Genomic DNA, 20,678 nt, shown 5'->3' with positions numbered 1-20,678 from the left:
TGCCTAGAGTTCTTAGCAGTGAGTTTTGATACCTGCTAGGACAGGTCTTCCTGTTCATTGTTCCTTAAGTGTCTTGACTGGTTTTGTACTTTTATTCTTTCATGTGAATTTTAGCATTAGCTTATCAAGTTCCACAAACAAGTAAGTTGTTTAGTAAAGTAACTGAGTGATATCAAGGTGCTCATGACCCTTACAGTACAAACTTTATTGTTACAGGTCTGGGAAAGGGAACTGCAGAGGCAGACCTCACCTCAGCCGTGTCTCTGTCCCATCTGTTTATTTGGTTTCCTTCGCTTTTATGTCATCGCAGGTCAGGAGAGGTCCACGGATCAGGAAATGGGGGATGGGAAAGGCCTTGACATGGCGAGACGGAGCAGCGTGACATCCATGGAGTCCACGGTGTCCTCGGGGACTCAGACGGCCATCCAGGATGATCCGGAACAGTTTGAGGTCATCAAGCAACAAAAGGAGATGATTGAACACGGCATTGACCTGTGAGTGTGGCTGTCACTCTAGCTGAATCTCTTGGGAACCTGGCACTGACTCCTCAAGACAAAATGCCTGTTTCCAGAGACCAGTGCTGGCACCTGTGCCCAGGCCCAATCAGGCTGGGCTGAGAGTGAGAGAGAAATTTAATAGCTTTGTGTGGTTGATGCCTGGTCTTTTTTCCCCCCCTAATTAAAAAAGTCAAACCAGTTTAGAAAATACAGAAAAGCATAAAGCAAGGATGTTAAAATCAGTCATACAATTTCTACCTAGAGGAAATCACCATTGGTAACACTTTTTTCTAACTGTGTATTGTGGAAAGTTTCAACATACAGAAAAATTAACTTTTGCCATATTAGTGTTATCTGTGTATTTTTTTCCTGAACCATTTGAAAGTACTTTGTAGCCATCATAATATTTCAGCTGTACATAGTTGAAAAATAAGGACATTCTCCCATGTAACCACATCATCATTATTACAATCACTGGTAAATCATAATGTTTCTTTTCAGTTTTTTATACCCAAAAGTACATATACACACAATCTCACATCCTGTCCAACTTTTGAATGATTAGTTTTGTAAACTCAATTTGTTTTAAAAGTTGATGTTATAATACTCATTTATTAATTAAAATGTTGATCTCCTCATTTCCACTCTCACCATCCCTGCATCCCCCCCCCAGTCTGTTCTCCCACAGCAGCTAAAGGAATCTTTTAAAAACTTAAATCAGGTCTTGTCACTCCCTGCCTACAGTCATTGCAGGTTTCCCATTTCCTCCCCACAGCCCGATCCAGCCTCCAGCCTCCCTCACTGACCTCATCTCCGTTCAGTACTCCTGGGTCACAAGGGGCGTTTCAGTCCCTTGAACACCTCAAGCTTTTTGCACTATTGCACCTTCTGCTTAGAATATTCTTGGATCTTTTTCATTCTTCGGGCTTGGCAAAGCATCTCTTCCTGAAAGAGGCCCCCTGTAACCACACTCTCTGAACAGTCCTGAGGTAGTCTCTGTCCCTGCGCCATAGTCATAGCCTGTCCTCACAGTCCTTGCCACAGTTTGTGCTTATACATGAAGATCATTCCCCAATGCATGGCCTGGTAAATAACAAGTTGAATTTATACGTCAGTTAAGTATGCCTGCCTTTAACAGAAAATCCAGAAGTAACAGTGCTTAAGCACCATTAAAGAAAATCCCAAAGGGGACAGGCTAGGACAGTTGCAGTGGCTCTTATGGACGTCAGAGACCCAGGCTCCTTTTATCTTTCTGCTTCACCATCTTGAATACAGTTTTCATCTTCAGTGTTGCCTCGTGGTTTAAGAGGACTGCTGGAGCTCCAGTCATCACACATATATTCTGGGGAAGAAGGGGAAAGAGCAAAAAATGTGCACCTCCCTGCCAAGTCAGCTTTGTTTAAGGATCCTTCCTAGAAGTATCCACACCACTTCTGCTCACCTCTCACTGGCCAGAACTTTATCACACGGCGAGGCAGGGGAATGTAGTTCTTATCCCAGATAGTTGTGTGCCCAGCTAAACATCTAGGTTTTATTAGTGTTGGAGAAGAGGAGAATGGATATTGGGTGACAACCAGCAGATTCTGTTAAAGCTAGGTCAAAAATTAAAAGTGGAATTGAGAAAAACTACCAGGACACACACAGTTCGTGGTGTTACTGTAATTTGCCTCAAATGCTAGCTTTTTTCTATCCTCCAGAGTTTGAAATAAGCAACCTGTGTCCCATCTCTTGAAAAAGGTTCAACAAGAAACCCAAGAGAGGGATCCAGTATCTCCAGGAGCAGGGCATGCTGGGAACGTCAGTTGAAGACATTGCCCAATTCCTGCACCAGGAGGAGCGCCTCGATTCTGTAAGATTGGGGGCTGGGTACGTGCATGTGGGTTCTTTCGGGTGATTCTGAGACCTTTCTGGCTTTAGCCTAGAGACTGGCCGACCCTGAGTGCAGTGCTACTGTCCACACCCCTGCTTACAGCAGGGTTGGCCAGTGTTGCAAAAAGTTCTATTTATCCCTTTGGCCAGTGTTGCAAAAAGTTCTTTAAAGGGAATAAACCAGCCTCCTGACAGGTGGTTGTGTATCTGGTGGGACAGTGTCAGAGCTAAAAGTGTCACTTGGCTGCTAGAAATTGTTCTGGGTGCTCGTTGGCAGCTCACCTCCCTCCTGAGTGTGCACCATCATTCCTCCACTTTTCAGTCTCCTGTGCCTCCCCCTCTTCCTTCGTGGCGGGACGAAGGAACCTGGAATGGTTGGGTGGGTGGGCAGGCTCAGGGAGTTGCCTAACTTTTCTAGCAGTTCAGCCCATTCTGGGTGTTCAGAGCCAGGGCATTCGGGCCTCACCCCCACCCCCGCCTTTGACTGAAGTGTCTTTCACTGGGTGTTCATAATTGACAATTTGTAGGTATGAGTGAGTGTGTATGTTTCAGACCCAAGTAGGTGATTTTCTGGGAGAAAGCATGAAGTTCAACAAGGAGGTGATGTATGCCTATGTGGACCAACTTGACTTCTGTGAAAAGGAGTTTGTCTCAGCCCTGCGGACGTTTCTAGAAGGTTTCCGCCTACCTGGGGAAGCTCAGAAGATTGATCGGTTAATGGAGAAGTTTGCTGCAAGATACATAGAGTGCAACCAGGGGTGAGCACCATGTTTAAGTCCCTTCTGCGCCCTCTTTTTGCCTTCCTCAGAGCACCAGTCTTAGCGTGGTTGGGGTTTAATCTGCGCCAAGCTATTAAAGTTTCTGTTCACTGTGTCTCACGTTAGGACCTCACCTCGACCGTTCATGTCCCCTCTACAGGAGGTTGAGGACCAGAGAGGCTAAGTAACTTGCCCAAGACTACACAGCTAGAGCCCACGCTCTTAATTATGACAAAAGAGCAGTTCTGTGGGTTGAGAAGAGGCACTCAGGCATCTCTTTCCTAATCAGGGACAGCTCCCTGACTTAATATATGGGGTACATCTCAAGAATTTTAGTTTTTCTTTGATTACATACTGATGAGCAGGTTACTGAAATGGCTCCGTAACTAATAAAACCCCACCTAAGTACATGATTTCATCTTGGGGCCTTTTTTCTTAACTATTACTTTTTTTTTAATTTTTAAAAAATTTTTAAATTCTTTTATTTTTAAAATAGTTTATTTTCCCTACAGTTCAGTTTTTTAAATTATTACTTTATTTAATTTATTTTTGACTGCATTGGGTCTTCGTTGCTGTGCGCAGGCTTTCTCTACTTGCGGCGAGCGGGGGCTACTCTTCGTTGTGGTGCGCGGGCTTCTCATTGCGGAGGCTTCTCTAGTTGCGGAGCACGCACTCTAGGCGCGTGGGCTTCATTAGTTGTGGCATGTGGACTCACTAGTTGTGGCTCACAGGCTCTAGAGCACAGGCTCAGTAGTTGTGGTGCACAGGCTTATTTGCTCTGTGGCATGTGGGATCTTTCCCAGACCAGGGCTTGAACCTGTGTCCCCTGCATTGGCAGCCGGATTCTTAACCACTGCACCACCAGGGAAGTCCCTTGGGACCTTTTTTGATTAGGTAGTTCATTTTTGCGTAGGAAATGGAAATTGAAAGGAGAGCTAACCTTTATTAAACACCTCCTGTGTGCCAGCCGTGCCGTGAGTTTTACATGCATTTCATCTTAATTAACGGTAAGCCTGGGAGGTAGTATCCCTGTTTTATAGGTGAGGAAACAGGCTCTGAGATAGCAACCGGTCCAAAAATTAATCAGCTAGAAAGTAGCAGAGATTGAATATGAATTTATCTGACTCAAGAAAGCTCATGCTCTTTCCTCTGAACGTGAAGTTAAGAATGTCTGAATATACTGTGAACATGAAGTGGAAAATTTTCAGTGGAAACATTTTGAGAACAGTTTTGCCTCTTAAGTCAGCTTGGTTTTCATGTTAATTGGTCCCAATCCTCCAGGCTGTCCCCATGAGATGACCTGGTCAGAAAAGGCAGCCTCTGGTTGTTTTAACCAAATAGGTATTAGAATTTTCTGTGAAGACACAATTAGGTGTTATTTACTTTAAACATATCTCTTATGTGGACCTAGAGACCTTGGTCTGTGTCCCCTAGTCGGTAAATATGTGACCCAATTAAATGTCACGTTAGAATGTAGACCTTTTACTGTGTTCTTCAGAACTTCTCCTTCTCCTGTTGGGGGCAGTTTGGATAGACAAGTTTTTCTTTAGCCTCACATATTACAAGGCTGTGCATCCCCAAGTATTTGTCTTTCTTCTGTTGCCTAAGGCGAAAAAAGTCAGACTTCACCAGCATATTGTTTATTAAAGCAACATAAATATTTTTCTTCGTATTTCTGCTGTTAAATATTATAGTGCATAATGTAAGCCTTTTTTTTTTTTGCGGTACGCGGGCCTCTCACTGTTGCGGCCTCTCCCGTTGCAGAGCACAGTCTCCGGATGCGCAGGCTCAGCGGCCATGGCTCACGGGCCCAGCCGCTCCGCGGCATGCGGGATCCTCCCGGACCAGGGCACGAACCCGTGTCCCCTGCATCGGCAGGCGGACTCTCAACCACTGTGCCACCAGGGAAGCCCGCATAATGTAAACTTTAAATGGCTAATAACTGGACAGGAGTTTTAGTCACCTTTCCACCCAGTGCCTAGCACACAGTAGGTATTCTCAGGAACAGGACCAACGTGAGGCAAGCGAAGCACTGAAGGTGCAGACTCACCCTCGTCACTGGCCCTGGAGGCTCCTTAAGGATCTTTATAAAAAATCGACTTGAAACTGCTCTATTCAAAGAAGTCTAAATCTGACACGTATTCTTAACTAGCTTTTTCTGCACTCTGGATCGTTAGTTATCATTCAGTGATGATGAAAGCATCCTGAAGAGCAGTGGGCCTGCTCAGAGAAGCACATCTCCTTGAGCACTGTACCCTTCCAGCCTCGTCTCCGTGTATGTTCTCACATCTGGAATCGTTTTTTTTTTTTCAGGCAGACTCTATTTGCTAGTGCTGACACTGCATATGTCCTAGCATATTCAATTATTATGCTAACTACAGACTTGCACAGCCCTCAGGTAAAATATTTTAATGATACATATACTATAGTGGCTAAATAAGGAGCTTTATTTGGGCCATTGGCTGTCTTCTAAATGGGTTCTTAATTTTTTTAAATTTCAGGTAAAAAATAAAATGACAAAAGAGCAGTATATTAAAATGAATCGGGGTATCAATGATAGTAAAGATCTGCCTGAAGAATATCTCTCAAGCATCTATGAAGAAATAGAAGGCAAGAAAATTGCGATGAAAGAAACAAAAGAACACACGATTGCAACCAAATCTACTAAGCAGAGTAAGGTCTAATGGCAAATTATTTCTATTAATTCCAATTTTCGAGCGTATCAGAATGCATGATTAAGTTCCCTGGTGATAGATTTAATTTGCATATCTAGCTATCTAAATAAGAAATATGATTAAATTAGTTATTATGATTATGTTGGCGCTTTCATAATGTCACTTATCTTCTTGCTAGATTTGTAATTAGTTACAAGAGGGAATTTAAAATAATCTGAGAGCTAAATCATTCCCCCAAAATGTTCCTTAAAACTCTGCCGTAATACCAGTGGTGATTGTGCCAACCTTGATTAGAATTCTCTGAGTTAACACCCCTGTGAAGCTACCAGTTTCTTTATTTGAGAGGCAGCAGTGTGTATGGTTTAGAGCAGGGGTCCCCAACCCCCGGGCCACAGACTGGTAGCAGTCCGCAGCCTGGTAGGAACTAGGCCGCACAGCAGGAGGTGAATGGCAGGCGAGCGAGTGAAGCTCCATCTGCATTTACAGCTGCTCCCCATCGCTCGCATTACCGCCTGAGCTCCACCTCCTGTCAGCATTGTGGTGAGTTGTATAATTATTTCATTATATATTACAATATAATAATAATAGAGTGCACAATAAATGTAATGCGCTTGAGTCATCCCGAAATCATCCCCTCCCCCTAGGTCCGTGGAAAAATTGTCTTCCACGAAACCCGTCCCTGGTGCCAAAAAGGTTGGGGACCGCTGGTTTAGAGCACGGGCTGTAGAGCCATGCTGCCTGGATTCACGTCCCAGCTTTACTGCTTATTAGTTGTGTGACCCTGAGCAAGTCACTTAATGTCTTTGTGCCTCATTTCCCACCAGTAAAATGGCGATAATACTTGTAACAGACTCATGTAGTGGTCCTCATGAGTGTTTGTGAGTTAATTGTTGTAAATCTTTTGAAACAGAGCCTGGCGCATAGCAAGCGCTTAGTGAATGTTAGCTGCTATTATTCTCTTATTTCTTTGTAGGTGTCGCTAGTGAAAAGCAGCGACGGCTACTATACAATTTGGAGATGGAGCAAATGGCTAAAACAGCCAAAGCCCTGATGGAGGCTGTGAGCCACGCCAAAGCCCCGTTTACGAGTGCCACTCACCTGGACCACGTCCGGCCAATGTTCAAAGTGAGTATCCTAAAAAGTTAGGACACAGCTAAGCCTGATTCTAGAGCTGACCAGCCAGAAGCTCACCAGCGAGTTTATAATGGTGAAGAGATTGGGGAGAGGAAAAGGCCAAGCCTGGGTGTGTCTTTCTGGACAGCAACTAAAGCAAGTCCTTCCTAGAAGCCCTGTGATGATGCTAGGGATACGTCAGCATGGGCTGTGCCATCAGAACGTCTGGTTTAAACCCTGCTTTTGCCACTTTGTCGCTCTGTGACCATGGTGAGGTTATTCAGCCTCTGTCTGTTCATCGTCTGTGAAATGGAGACAAATGCAGAGTGCTACAGGGCTGCCGGGGGATTGAATGAATTAATAATTATTCAGGCATAAGAGACAGTTTTATTGTGACATCTCATCTCAGTGGCCTCAGGGTTAGTTTATCAGATAAAATTACATAGAAGTAAAAGACAATATCCTAAGGTCTCTTTTTTAAATGCCTAGAAAAGGTACACTTTCTAAATACATAGCACTCATGTTTTTCTCTAAGATGTTTTTATAGTAACTGTTAATATCCTGTTAGTTGATCAATTCTAGATTTTTGTGAGCTTTTATTTTCAGGGAATTCACAAGAAACTTGGAGGAAAAGTAAAGTCTAAATAATTTGAATTAGGAACCTTTCAATAAACAAAGTTTATAGAACACAAGTTGCTTATAGATTTCACCTTGCATGCCGGCCTCTGATTAGTGATGGATGCCTGCTGCACTGTGTAAAGGATTCTCCAGCCCTGATTAGACTCAGCAGGGAGTGGGATCTCTGATTGATCAGTGATGTCTGCCATGAGCACAGATAGATATGGTGGGGGCACACTAGCCGCATGTTTGCCATCCTTCCTTTAGAACTGTACGTTTAGTAAATGGCATATCTGTAGTGACAGCTTTGACCACAGTTTAGGAAGAATTATTTTACTTTGTGAATGAATCAAAGTAGCAGTGAACTTGGCATCCTGGCTGTGTCATAACTAACAGTGTGGCCTCTAAGTGCTCTTCCACACTGAGATTCTAGACGTTATTGAAACCTTCCTTCCTTGGTAGCTGGTGTGGACGCCACTGTTGGCAGCCTACAGCATCGGACTGCAGAACTGTGACGACACTGAAGTGGCCTCTCTGTGTTTGGAAGGCATCCGATGTGCGATCCGGATTGCCTGCATCTTTGGAATGCAGGTGGGTATAAACACAGCTCCAGAGATACTGGTGGGCCATTTTCTTTCAGATTTGTAAAAATTTAGAAACTATCAGACATTTCCAGTTAGCCAAAAACATCTCAGCAAACTCCATACTTATGCCCACCAAGAGGAAGCCCACAGATTTGTGCTGGCAACAGCCTCATTAGGGGAAAAAATTGGAGATTTGGATTAAAACCTTCTTTGAAGATAGGTGGGGTCCAAGCTACTTAATTGGATTTGACAAAACAGCCTTTCTATCCATCTGGCTAACTGCCTGCCCTGGTGCTTAAAATATTGTTTTTCCTTTTAAAATCAGCTTATTATTTTAATTTCCCTTATTTCCAGGTCTTCTCTGGGGGAAATAAATAGTTCAATGCACAATGAATATGTCTGTAAATCTTTTGAATCTTGAAAAACTCAAATAAGCAAAATACAGTCCTCAGAATGTTAGGAAATCAGGAAGTTGTCAGTCCCATGTATCATTTGCTAAATCACTAAGAATTGGCACCCATTTATGTTGAAAAACTCAGTCTTCTGTTCCCATTTATCTTACAGTTAGACATTTTCTTTTGTACCAAGACCCCGGGCTTTGGGTTTCAAACCTCAGCTCTGCTGCTTCTCTAGCATTGGTCTAGCTAACTTCTCCCTAAGACACCCTTTATTTCCTCATTTGTAAACTTGAGAAAATAGACCTACCTTGCAGGATTGTTGGAGAAATTAGCATTTATGTAACAATCTTAGCATTCAGCAGATTCCTCCCCTACTCCCTCCGAAGGGAATGGAACGTGAACATCAGTTTGAGGTCGGCTGCAAAGGAGAGACTAGTTCTCAAACATGAGATGGGCTGTTCAGGTAGCGGGAGGATAGCAGTGTGGAGTAACTGGTGTGTTAATGTATGTAAAGCCTGTCGACGTGTGTACAGAAGGCGGCAGAGGATCCAGTGCTCAGTCCCTTCAGTGTGAAAACGGTGTTGCTCAGGGCGGGATCTCAGCGTTCCCTCTCGGTTCCCTTACAGCTGGAACGCGATGCCTACGTTCAGGCTCTTGCGCGCTTCTCCCTGCTGACGGCCAGCTCCAGCATCACAGAGATGAAGCAGAAGAACATCGACACCATAAAGACGCTCATCACAGTGGCTCACACGGACGGCAACTACCTCGGGAATTCCTGGCACGAGGTGTGTGTTTCTTTGAAAGCCTGGGGTTGCCTTTTCTTAGTGAGGATGAATCCCAGCTGTCCTTTGATTCAGAGCCAGTCTCTCTTTGGTCGATTCCATTTTTCTTGAAGTCAAGCCTAACTTTAACTGGGTTTTGTCTCATTCCTCAAATACATCATGTATCAGAAAAGTCAGACTCCCTGGGGCGTGGTGGGTGAAATGCCTCAGATGCACCACCTCACAAGGTGCTCCTGTCCCCGGTGGCCGGTGTCCACGCGGAGAGCACTTCTGGTGTGGCAGCTTCCTTCCCACTTTTCCCAAGTCCTTAGGTACTTCCTGAGAGCTCTTACCACCAGGGAGTAGATTTAAGACAAAGCCAAGGAGCCCGATTTCTCCTAAGTGTATGAGAAAAGAGATGGTCAGCATCTACAGTGAGCCATTAGGGAAATTGCCAGTGGTTTCACGTTTTTATTTAACTAAACCATATTCTAAGAGTTTCACGTAAGGATATAATTATCCATGTGCACAAACAGGTGTTTGAAAGGTTGTTCATCGAAATTTTAGTCGTTCAAGGGAAAAATTAAGTTAGAAACAGCCTAGGTGTCCCAACAATGAGAGATTGCCCTTTTTTTTAAAAAGTGTGCTGCACCACTCCTTAGAATGCTGTGTGGCCATTTAAAATAATGTTACTGAGGGACTTCCACGGCGGCCCAGTGGTTAATACTGCGTCTTCCAATGCAGGGGGTGCAGGTTTGATCCCTGGTCAGGGAGCTAAGATCCCACATGCCTTGTGGCCAAAAATCCAGAACATAAAACAGAAGTAATATTGTAACAAATTCAATAAAGACTTTAAAAATGGTCCACATCAAAAAAAAATCTTAAAAAAAAAATAAAACCAAACGAAACAAAATAAAATAATGTTGCTGAAGGGAGAGACAGCCGAACATGACATGCTCCCTGATGGAAGCACACAATACCTCCTAAGAAATGTTTTTGCCCAAAACTTCAACCTGAGTCAATTCAAGCCTCCACTGTCAGTTTAAAGGAAATGTAGGGGACAGAGGAACACAATAAATGGTATCATGAGAATGCAGCATGCAAACTCTAGGATATGACAGAGCCTCAGAGCCAGTGACCACGTTCTTCAACAAATACATTGCATGGAAAATAGTAGATGGTTGGAGGTGAGGCGGAGGCAGGCCTGTGGATTGAAAGAGACTTCAGAGAAAAAGGTAAAGATGTTATTAAACACTGTCTAATACTGTGGGAAGGTGATCACAGTATATTAAATTGAGAAATCGTTATAAACATCGTGAGGCTTCATCCTTCATGCCAGACGTACACAGAAAATGGATTTGAAAAGATAAACAGTAATGTTAACATCCTATCTGTGTGATAGCATTATAGAGGCGATTTATTTTCTTTTTTTCCTGAAGTTTTCTAATTTCTCTACTGTCTGTACGTATTACTTTTTGTTTTAGAGAGAAAACTGAAAGAGTAGAGGTGAGGGCATGGAGAGTGGTGGGGACTGTGATGCCCTAGAAAGAAAATTGCTGTCAGCCTCCTCTTGCCATGGGGATCATGCGGTTCAGGGGGAAGGCCTAGAGCCAGACGGCTGGCATCCAGTCTGGGTATCATCCTTTTCCTGCCTGTATGACATGGCAAGTTGCTTAGTCTTTGAGCCTCATCTTCCTCCTCTCTACAACCTTCATAGGGTTGTTCTGAGAAAAAAAGGGGGTTAACGTGGAAAAGGGCTTACAACTGCATTTGGCAAGTAGTAAGAACTCAGTAGATATTAGCTGTCATGGTCATCATCATCATGGCACATACCTCAGTCCCTTTTCACCGAATGTTTCCTTTCTTGGTCACCACTCTGGAGTATTCCATATTAGAAAAGATGGGGGGGGCGGGGCAGTGGTGTTGTTTTGAGTTGTGTGTTTTTTTAAGAAATAATTTCCTGTTTTCTGAGGAGTCATGATACCTAGTGAATCAATAAATAGCTGCTTTCTCTCCTAGAACTTTCTTTTTTCTTTAACCTGAGAGATATGGTGAAGGTGGGGTTCTGCCAGTTGCCAAGTGTATAGCAGCATCTGGAAATGTTAAAAATGAATCAACCACCTATTCGATATGCAGAAACCTTGAGAAATCAGGTTGGAATCAGTAAGTCCTCGGCCACAAGTGTTATTGACATACTTGAGATTCCAGCTTCTGGAAAAGGGAGGACACTAGCAGTTTACTAGTAATAATTTAACAGTATTATGCCATGTGGAACAGTCAGGGGTTGGCTCTCTCTGGCCGAATTAAGTACCTTTCTCAGTCAAGGGGAAGGCTGTTGATAAGTGAAAATACTCAGCAGTGCTCAGTGGTATAATGGAGTCCCATACTCTGGGATTGGATTGTAAGGCTACCATGAAAAGCAAAACTCAGCTTTAGTCAGAAGTCCCCATGGAAATTCCTTAGGAAGGGTTTACCTAGAGGTCTACGTGCCGTCGTCCCTCAGTAAGTTTTAAGCAGCCGGTTTTTGCTCCAGTAGAAGTTGAAACAAATCTCTGTTTCTTCAGGTAAGCTCCAGGTGAGAGACGGCCCGTGCGCAGGGACGCGTTGTCAAGCACCTGCACCACCCCGTAGGGCTGGGAGACCATTCCAGGGCACATTCTCATCTATTTGATTAACCAAATAATAATCACCAACTATTTTAAGTGCTGGGGATTCAGCAGTGAACAAGACAGAGTTAATGCCCTGTTGGCTCTTAAGACAGAGAACAAACAAATAGCTGGCATAATGCCAAAAAGTTGTAAGTGCTAAGGAAAAAAAATATGGGTGGCCGGGGGAGGGTGTGTGATCTCAGGGCGGTCGAGGGAGGTCTGTCTGAGGAACACATGTCCGAGCTGGGAATCTAAGGGGTGAGCCATGGGGAGGAGTGTAAGGAACACGTTCAAGCATAAGGAACAGAGAGTGCAAAGGCTCTGGGGTAGGGCCAGACGTGTCGAGGTAAAGGAGCAGCAGGGAGGCTGGGGAGGCTGGTGTGTTGTGTATCTGAGGGGTCGAGTGGAAGGGAGATGGGGGTTGGCTGAGTCAGACTAGATGGTGCACTTACTGAGTGGCATGGTGGATGGAATCCCCTGCTCCAATCAAATGCTTTTTCTTTCTTTATTGAGCACTTATTAAATTTGCATAACTAAACATCTGTGTTGCATAACTCTACCAGTTTTTCTTTTGCTTGTTTTCTCTTTCCCTTTTTAATAGTTAAAAAAAGAAAACAAGGGCTTCCCTGGTGGCACAGTGGTTGAGAGTCCGCCTGCCGATGCAGGGGACACGGGTTCGTGCCCCGGTCCGGGAGGATCCCGCATGCCGTGGAGCGGCTGGGCCCGTGAGCCATGGCCGCTAGGCCTGCGCATCCGGAGCCTGTGCTCCGCAATGGGAGAGGCCACATCAGTGAGAGGCCCGCATACCGCAAAAAAAAAAAAAAGAAAAGAAAAGAAATAGTGAAGTCTGTCTTCCAGACCCACACTCAGAGGGTTGCCTAGCTGGAACTAGGGAAGCCAGTCTGAGACCCTCAGATTTTATTCTCACCTGAAAAGCTGCTTGTCTCAGAGAACTCTCTAATGGCTAATTTAAAATGATAGTGCCCTTTACAGCCAATGAAATGGGAACTCATCTTTTCACACCTTCTTTTCATCAGATCTTGAAATGCATCAGCCAGCTGGAGCTCGCTCAGCTGATAGGAACCGGTGTCAAGACGCGCTACCTGTCTGGGTCCGGGCGTGAAAGAGAAGGGAGCCTGAAGGGCCACACGTTGTCGGGAGAAGAGTTCATGGGCCTTGGCCTCGGTAAGATACCAGGCCCCCCCAGCCAGCCATCACGGACTCACCAGTTAACCGGCACGAAACCCTTCTTGTCTCATCAGGACTGTCCCGTAGATCGTCTCTTCCTTATGTGCCCGCTGACAGTATGTTTGTTGATGGAAGCGGAAGTGCTGCCTCAGCTCTCTAAATTGTGATTAAACTGTCGAGTAAATGCCTATTTTATCAACATCAGCAGGGTGCATTACGTTTCTTTCTATACATATAAGTATGTTGGAGGGAAAGCCATCTGGTATTTGAGGAGTGGGTGTGTGTATCTAGATTTTCAAAGGTAGATTCAACCTCTCTTCCATGTTCATCTTTTGTTAACTGATGTTCTTATCAAAGTAGAATTATTTCTGGCAATACAGTGAACTGAGAGACTCTCTTGTCCGTGATATAACAATAATAATAGTAAAAAGGGTAAACAAATGTGCCAGGCTACATTCTAAGCACTTAGTTTATATATTTTAATTCTTTTAAACCTTGTAACAACTCAGTGAAATTGGGGCTGTTATCATCCCCATTTTGTAAATGAGGAAAGTGAGGTACAGAGGGTGAAGTGACTTGAACAAGGTGACATTATGAGGAAGTGGCAGAGGTCGGTTTCAAACCCAGGCCATTTGATGCGGAGAGCAAGCTTCCTAGGTCCCACATACAGTATAGTACAGTATAAAAGCACAGACTCTGAAAATGGGGGAGGGGTAATAGCACCTACTTCTTAGGGTGTATATGAGGGTGACTGGAGTGAAATCCTAGAGAGCTCTCCAGACCTTCTACATGTGGAAACCATTACATGTTCTTGGAGCTCTGAGTTTGTACTGATCAATTTGAATTTGTTTTCATAAAAAGAGACATTTAATACTATAAAAATGTAAACGACGCTTAAGAAAGGGAGATGAATGGTACAAGCCAGGGAGCCTCTAATAAGAATGTATTCTGAATGCCAAATGCCATAACCTGAGTTTAATTTTATTCTGTCATCATTGGGGGGTTGTTTGTTTGTTTTGCCTGCAAACCATTCTCACTTATGTTTCTTATCTGTGCATATTGGATATCACAGGATTCTTTGTTCTAAATACTTCACTGTTTTGGAAACACCGTTGATTTTGTGCATTGTGTTTCAGGTAATTTGGTGAGTGGTGGAGTGGACAAAAGACAGATGGCCAGCTTCCAGGAATCGGTCGGTGAGACCAGCTCACAGAGTGTGGTCGTAGCTGTAGACAGGTAATGATTTTCTTCTCCAGTGAAGCTGGACTACCCAGTGGCTTGGCATCTTCTGTATATTTACTGGGTATGAATGATCACTAATTTGTTTGACTGTTGTAAGTATTGTCAGTTCTAGATTACTCAAACTAGGAGAGATTAAAAGTGGCACACATGATCCGCAACTACTGATTACCTTCACATTCGTTTGGATTTTGATCTTGAGTTGTATCATAACCTTTTTTAAAATTATAACTGTGACCAAATTATGTCAAAAACAAGAGTTTTTCCTTGTGCTAGTGTTTTAAATCACCCTGTTTCCTTAGTGTAGAAATTACATTTTAAAAACTTTGAAGAAGAGTTTTGTATTTAAAGCCTACCCATGAGTGAGAGTTGGCCGAGTTGACATTTCCATTTCTTTTTCCTCAAAACCTTCCCACTATTTCTGTTCACTTAAAACTTGACCTAAACATCCAGGAGAAATACAGGTATTCCCATTTGAAGATATTCATTATATATGAGGGCTTAAAATAGGAATTTTCTTAAAATCAACAAACCTCTGAAAATTACCATTGATTAATCATGTACATTAAATATAGATAATTCTGAAATGATAGCAATATAGAATTTATGACATAATTTGTGTTGCTCTCAGAACAATTTTCCTAGTATTTTAAACTCTTCATCAGCATATTTTGATCACCTTGCTCTTGTTGCTTTTCTGCTTCTCTCCAACAGGGATATTGTCTGTAATGTACTTTTGATGAGTTTTCCCTACTTCTCCCCTTAGGTTTAGGCTAATACAACAAAATGTTTGTTGTGCCATTAACCGCACATTTCTTTCCTGTTTTTCTGCCTTAGCCAGATAGTGCGCAATAGTAACTTGCCTAGCACCTTTTTGTGTGCTGTTAAATTGTTTTAAGTTGAGATATAATTCGTACACCATAAGATTTACTCTTTTTAAAATGTACAATTCAGTGGTTTTTAGTATATTCAGAGTTGTGCAACCATTACCACTACCTAATTTCAGAGCATTTTCATCACCCCCATAACGAAGCCCTGCATGTATCACAGTCACTCCCCATTTCCTCTCCCGCCCTTCCTGTAACCACTGATATACTTGATATACTTTCTGCTTGTGTAGGTTTGCCGATTCTGGACATTGTTGAATTGCCTATTTCTCCTGTTTAATTCTGTGTTTTTTGCCTCATGATTTTGGGGCTCTGTTGTTAGATGCATATATGTTTATAATAGTTAGGTTTTCTTGACAGATTAAACTTTTTATCATTATAAAATGTTCTTTGTCTTTACTACTGATTTTAGTCTTAAGTCTACATCGTCTGATATCAGTGCAGCTACTCTTGTTCTCTTTTGGTTATTGTTTGCATGTTGTGTCTTCTTTCATACTTTTACTTTCAACCTATTTGTGTCTTTGAATCTAAAGTGAGATTGGCAGGATGAATTAAAATAAACATGATCCAATTCTATGCTGTCTAAAGATTCAGCCATTTTTCTTGAAGGAACATTTTTACAAGCCTTTGGTAGTTTCCAGAGTTCAGGTCTGAAAAAGTTGATTTTGTTAAATTTTTGCCAGTTTTTTTGGTTGCTCTTATGGAGGAGCAGCTTTTTAAAGGTCCTCAGTCTGCCATTCCCACTGCCGTGACATTCCATGCTATCATATCTTGACTCTCCCCCATCCTTTTGTTGTGTCACTTTCTCTTCCTATCAGTATAAGCATTTCAGCTCTCAGCTCAGCTGACTGACCAGTTCTGTTCCTCTGATGCCTCATTGTTTATGTTAGTGGAAGTGCCACACCTGAAATGTTTCCTTTCTGTCTTTCCTGAGTGTTTTGAAATTGAAGCTGCAGCTTCCAAGTCTAATTTTTATTTTATTATGTCTGGAATTTTCTTCCTAGAATTTTTACTGGCTCTACCAGACTGGATGGAAATGCAATAGGTATGTATTTGACTCACCTGTGACAACTACAGAAGCCTCCTATCATAACTGTCTGACCATTACTAACGATGCCTCGCGTGTGTTGTCGGGTCTGGCCTGTAGTTGACTTTGTCCGCTGGCTGTGTGCCGTGTCCATGGATGAGCTGGCTTCCCCCCATCACCCCCGCATGTTCAGCTTGCAGAAGATTGTGGAGATATCTTACTACAACATGAATCGGATCCGACTACAGTGGTCCCGAATATGGCATGTGATTGGAGATCACTTCAATAAGGTAACTCTTCAAATTCAAAAACCCCACTCCATCAATGTCCAAATAAAAGGCAGGCAACTAACTTCAAAACAGAAATGATTGAGTGTGTAGGTGCGTATAATTCACATTCCCTGTGGAGTGGAGAACAGCTCGTAGCATACCTACGTATTGATAGAGCTCATGGAGAATGAATTAAAAATCCATTCATATCTAAAATACTTTAATATCCCATACTTAGGAGGTAGGCTCACACCACAAAAATCATTATAGTCACTGGACAGACATTGGTGTTTGAAAGCATTGTGAAATCCTGAAGCACCTTCTGAATGACCAAAGATTAAGTTATGTTCTTTATATCAATAGTTTCACTCTAAATGTCACTACTTCTTGTATTCTGGCTTCCTTTGCCACCACTCTTCTAAAACCTTCGTTGAGGAAACTAACATTTATTTAAATCAGAAACAAGCCAGAGACTTCTGTGTTCTAAAACTGAAAACTATGGCGAGAAAACCAGATTTTTCTCCGCTCGAGGTTTCGTTATATACACGTAGGCACATGCACATGTAAATTGAACAAATCAGAATATATTTTATGTGTATATGAATGTCTGTATCTGTAATGTCATTTGCTTTTTAGGGGAAAACTAACAGCTTAACAACACTGTTTGCTACCAAAACACATTTCATGATTTCAAAAAAATTTTCTCAGGCCTGGAGATAAAGAATTGTAATAGAGATGCTTAAAAATAGTGTTAATAAAAGACAGTTTATCCAAAAGAGAATTGCCCTCTCTACATTGAATAGGAGAAAATCATAAGAAGAAGTAATCTGTCGTTGGGATATAGAACAAGCAGTAGAGCGCTGGTAAATGATTTGTAGCGTCTGCTGATTTCTGTGGTGTGAACACCACCCCATGATCGATGGAAGGTTAGCAGTGTGATGTCACTAAATGGGAACTGGGAAGAGTTGGGTACTGTTGGCTTTTCTGGGCAGCTGGGGAACCCCACTGAAATGAGGCATTGTCACATGTAGTCTTGCTTCTAACTTGGTCCATCAGCTAATCAGAGTTCTTTGTTTACTTTGCTTTCTTATCAGCTCTAAGTAAGGTACCTCTCAGCACACCATCTGTTTAACAAACTGTCCGAGTGCCTTGTACCAGGTAGTAGACAGATGGGCTCCCTGCCCTCCTGGAGCTCACTTGGATTTTATGATGAAATAACTGATGGTAAAGGGTCAGGCAGTGCAGTGTGTCAGGCCTCTCCGGAGGTGACCTTTCTGAACCCTCGGTGAGGAGGTGGCCATGAGAGCCTGCAGATGCCCCAGAGCAACTGTTTGTTGAGTTAGTGGTAACACTGTCGTCTAAAGTAATCAGTCAGCTCAGCAACCATCTTTCCCACTATTGTGGGTAAATAAATTCTTAGTGGACATCACTGATATGAACTTGTTTGAGAGAAAAAATGTGAACCATTACCGTGACTGCACCTTGTATTCTTGTCCAAGCCTATGACAAGCTTCGGATCTAGGCTGGCGGGTAGTAATTAGACACGTCGTGGTTGTCAACCTCATTACAAATGTCCACTCCATCTCATCAGTGCTGTTAAGCACAAAGTTGTGGAAAACTCAGTTGCTCACTCTGGGACTCATCATTCTTTCCACCACCTCAGGAGGATGTTCCGCTTCCCCCTGGGAGCCAGAGGACATGAAAATCCTGTGGGTTTGAAGAAGTAAATGGCCGAGTAGAGCTCTCAGGATTCTAGGACAGTCATTGGGACAGTCACATGTTTCTCTTCTTCTAAACTAGGGCACAAATATGTCCTGGGGTGTACAAAGCTGCATGGTAAGCGTGGTGTGTATTCCTGAAGCAGCCAGGGATTTTGAGCCAGGGAATAATATTCTTATTAGTCTCTAATTACATCAACATTACACGAACACTTAAAAAAAATTACAGCTAAAAGCACCTTTGACCATCAGCACCCCTCAACCAGACCCTCCCCAAAGCTAATTATTTTTTATCCATTCAGTATACAGGCCAACCTCAGAGATATGGCGGGTTCAGTTCCAGACCAAAGCAATAAAGCAAATATTGCAGTAAAGCAAGTCTCACGATTTTTTTTGGTTTCCCAGTGCATAAAAAAGTTATGTTTACACCATACTGTAGTCTATTAAGTGTGCAACAACCAAAAAAAGATGTACACACCTTAATTTTAAAATAGTTTATTGCTAAAAAACGTGAACCATCACCTGAGCTTTCAGTAGGTTGTAATCTTTTTGCAAATAGTAACATCAAAGAGCACTGATCACAGATCACCATAGCAGATATAATAATAATGAAAAAGTTTGAAATATCGCAAGAATTATCAAAATGTGACACAGAGACACAAAGTGAGCATATTTTGAAAGCATGTTTAATTAAATGTGTTTCATCATTAACCTTAAAACTGTCCAGCTCATGCCAAGAAATACCTTTTCTTCCTCCTGAGGTGTGTTTTCCCAGAGCATTTGTTTTGAAGGCAGGCTGTCCTTGTTTGAGGTTCAGAACCCCATATCCACAGTTGTTCCACTGTGCCTATTTCACCTCACCTCGTGTTCCTGCTCAGGTTGGCTGTAACCCCAATGAGGATGTGGCTATCTTTGCTGTTGACTCGTTAAGGCAGCTCTCCATGAAGTTTCTTGAGAAGGGAGAATTAGCCAACTTCCGTTTCCAGAAGGATTTTCTGAGGCCCTTTGAGCATATCATGAAGAAAAACAGGTATGTACATTATTCTGGAAGACCCTTAGTCAGATCTCTGCTGGGGGTCTAAAAAGGTCTCTTAACACTAACCACACGATTCGTTTTTTCTTCTCTTGTTTGGCGGAAGCAAATAAAATGAGCGGACTTTGATTCACACCTATTATCTCTAAGTAAATCGCACTAAGATCTGTGTGTAACCTTTCCCAGAAGGGCAGATCATACAACTGCAGCTAGTAGAAGTACGTCATGCATCCTTACCGGGGGTCTGGGTGCTGAGGGAGTTCAGAGAAAGAGCCACTGCCAAAGCAGCCTCACACAGGGTCAAGAACTGTGACCTAGATTGGTTCAAGGTGGCGGAGTAGAAGGACATGCTCTCACTCCCTCTTCCGAGAGCACCGGAATCACAGCTAACTGCTAAACAGTCATCAACAGGAAGACACTGGAACTCACCAAAAAAGATACCCCACATCCAAAGACAAAGGAGAAGCCACAGTGAGACAGTATAAGGGGCGCTATCACAATAAAAGCAAATCCCATAACTGCTGGAGGGGTGACTCACAAACTGGAGGACACTTATACCACAGAAGTCCACCCACTGGAATGAAGGTTCTGAGCCCCACGTCAGGCTTCCCAACCTGGGGGTCTGGCAGCAGGAGGCGGAATTCCTAGAGAATCAGACTTTGAAGCCTAGCGGGATTTGATTGCAGGACTTCAACAGGACTGGGGGAAACAGACTCCACTCTTGGAGGACACACACAAAGTAGTGTGCGCATCAGGACCCAGGGAAAGGAGCAGTGACCCTGTAAGAGACTGAACCAGACCTGCCTGTTGGTGTTGGAGGGTCTCCTGCAGAGGCAGGAGGTGGCTGTGTCTCACCATGAGGACAAAGACACTGGCAGCAGAAGTTCTGGGAAGTAATCCTTGGCATGAGCCATCCCAGAGTCCACTATCAGCCCCACCAAAGAGCCCTGGTAGGCTCCAGTGTTGGGTCGCCTCAGGCCAAACAACCAACAGGGAGGGGACCCAGCCCCACCCATCAGCAGACAAGCGGATTAAAGTTTTACTGAGCTCTGCCCACAAGAGCAACAGCCAGCTCTACCCACCACAAGTCCCTCCCATCAGGAAACTTGCACAAGCCTCTTAGATAGCCTCATCCACCAGAGGGCAGACAGTAGAAGCAAGAACTACAATCCTGCAGCCTGTGGAACAAAAGCCACATTCACAGAAAGACAGACAAGATGAAAAGGCAGAGGGCTATGTACCAGATGAAGGAACAAGATAAAACCCCAGAAAAACAACCAAACGAAGTGGAAATAGACAACCTTCCAGAAAAAGAATGCAAAATAATGATAGTGAAGATGATCCAGGGCCTCGGAAATGGAGGCAAAGATCGAGAAGATGCAAGAAATGTTTAACA

At 43.2% G+C, this 20,678-nt stretch overlaps 1 protein-coding gene across 3 annotated transcripts in view; it reads left to right on the top strand.

The window, feature by feature from the left end:
- ARFGEF2 (ARF guanine nucleotide exchange factor 2) overlaps positions 1–20,678 on the top strand; it is a 99,002-nt gene that overhangs the window by 46,213 nt on the left and 32,111 nt on the right. For all 3 annotated transcript variants that reach the window (XM_027087072.1, XM_027087074.1, XM_027087073.1), the window contains 13 exons: positions 311–494; positions 2,235–2,346; positions 2,919–3,124; positions 5,438–5,522; positions 5,626–5,797; positions 6,773–6,924; positions 7,993–8,121; positions 9,139–9,297; positions 12,959–13,106; positions 14,246–14,345; positions 16,240–16,280; positions 16,383–16,552; positions 19,128–19,279. In XM_027087072.1, coding sequence (XP_026942873.1) covers positions 311–494; positions 2,235–2,346; positions 2,919–3,124; positions 5,438–5,522; positions 5,626–5,797; positions 6,773–6,924; positions 7,993–8,121; positions 9,139–9,297; positions 12,959–13,106; positions 14,246–14,345; positions 16,240–16,280; positions 16,383–16,552; positions 19,128–19,279 — 1,810 coding nt within the window. The remainder of the gene's footprint in view (positions 1–310; positions 495–2,234; positions 2,347–2,918; positions 3,125–5,437; positions 5,523–5,625; positions 5,798–6,772; positions 6,925–7,992; positions 8,122–9,138; positions 9,298–12,958; positions 13,107–14,245; positions 14,346–16,239; positions 16,281–16,382; positions 16,553–19,127; positions 19,280–20,678) is intronic.

This window comes from Aethalodelphis obliquidens, unplaced genomic scaffold (genome assembly GCF_003676395.1).
Source record: "Aethalodelphis obliquidens isolate GAN/ISIS:26980383/991018 unplaced genomic scaffold, ASM367639v1 scaffold57, whole genome shotgun sequence".
NCBI lineage: Eukaryota > Metazoa > Chordata > Mammalia > Artiodactyla > Delphinidae > Aethalodelphis > Aethalodelphis obliquidens.
The sequence above is the reverse complement of the archived record's forward strand: the minus strand, read 5'-3'. Positions and strand labels throughout refer to the sequence as shown.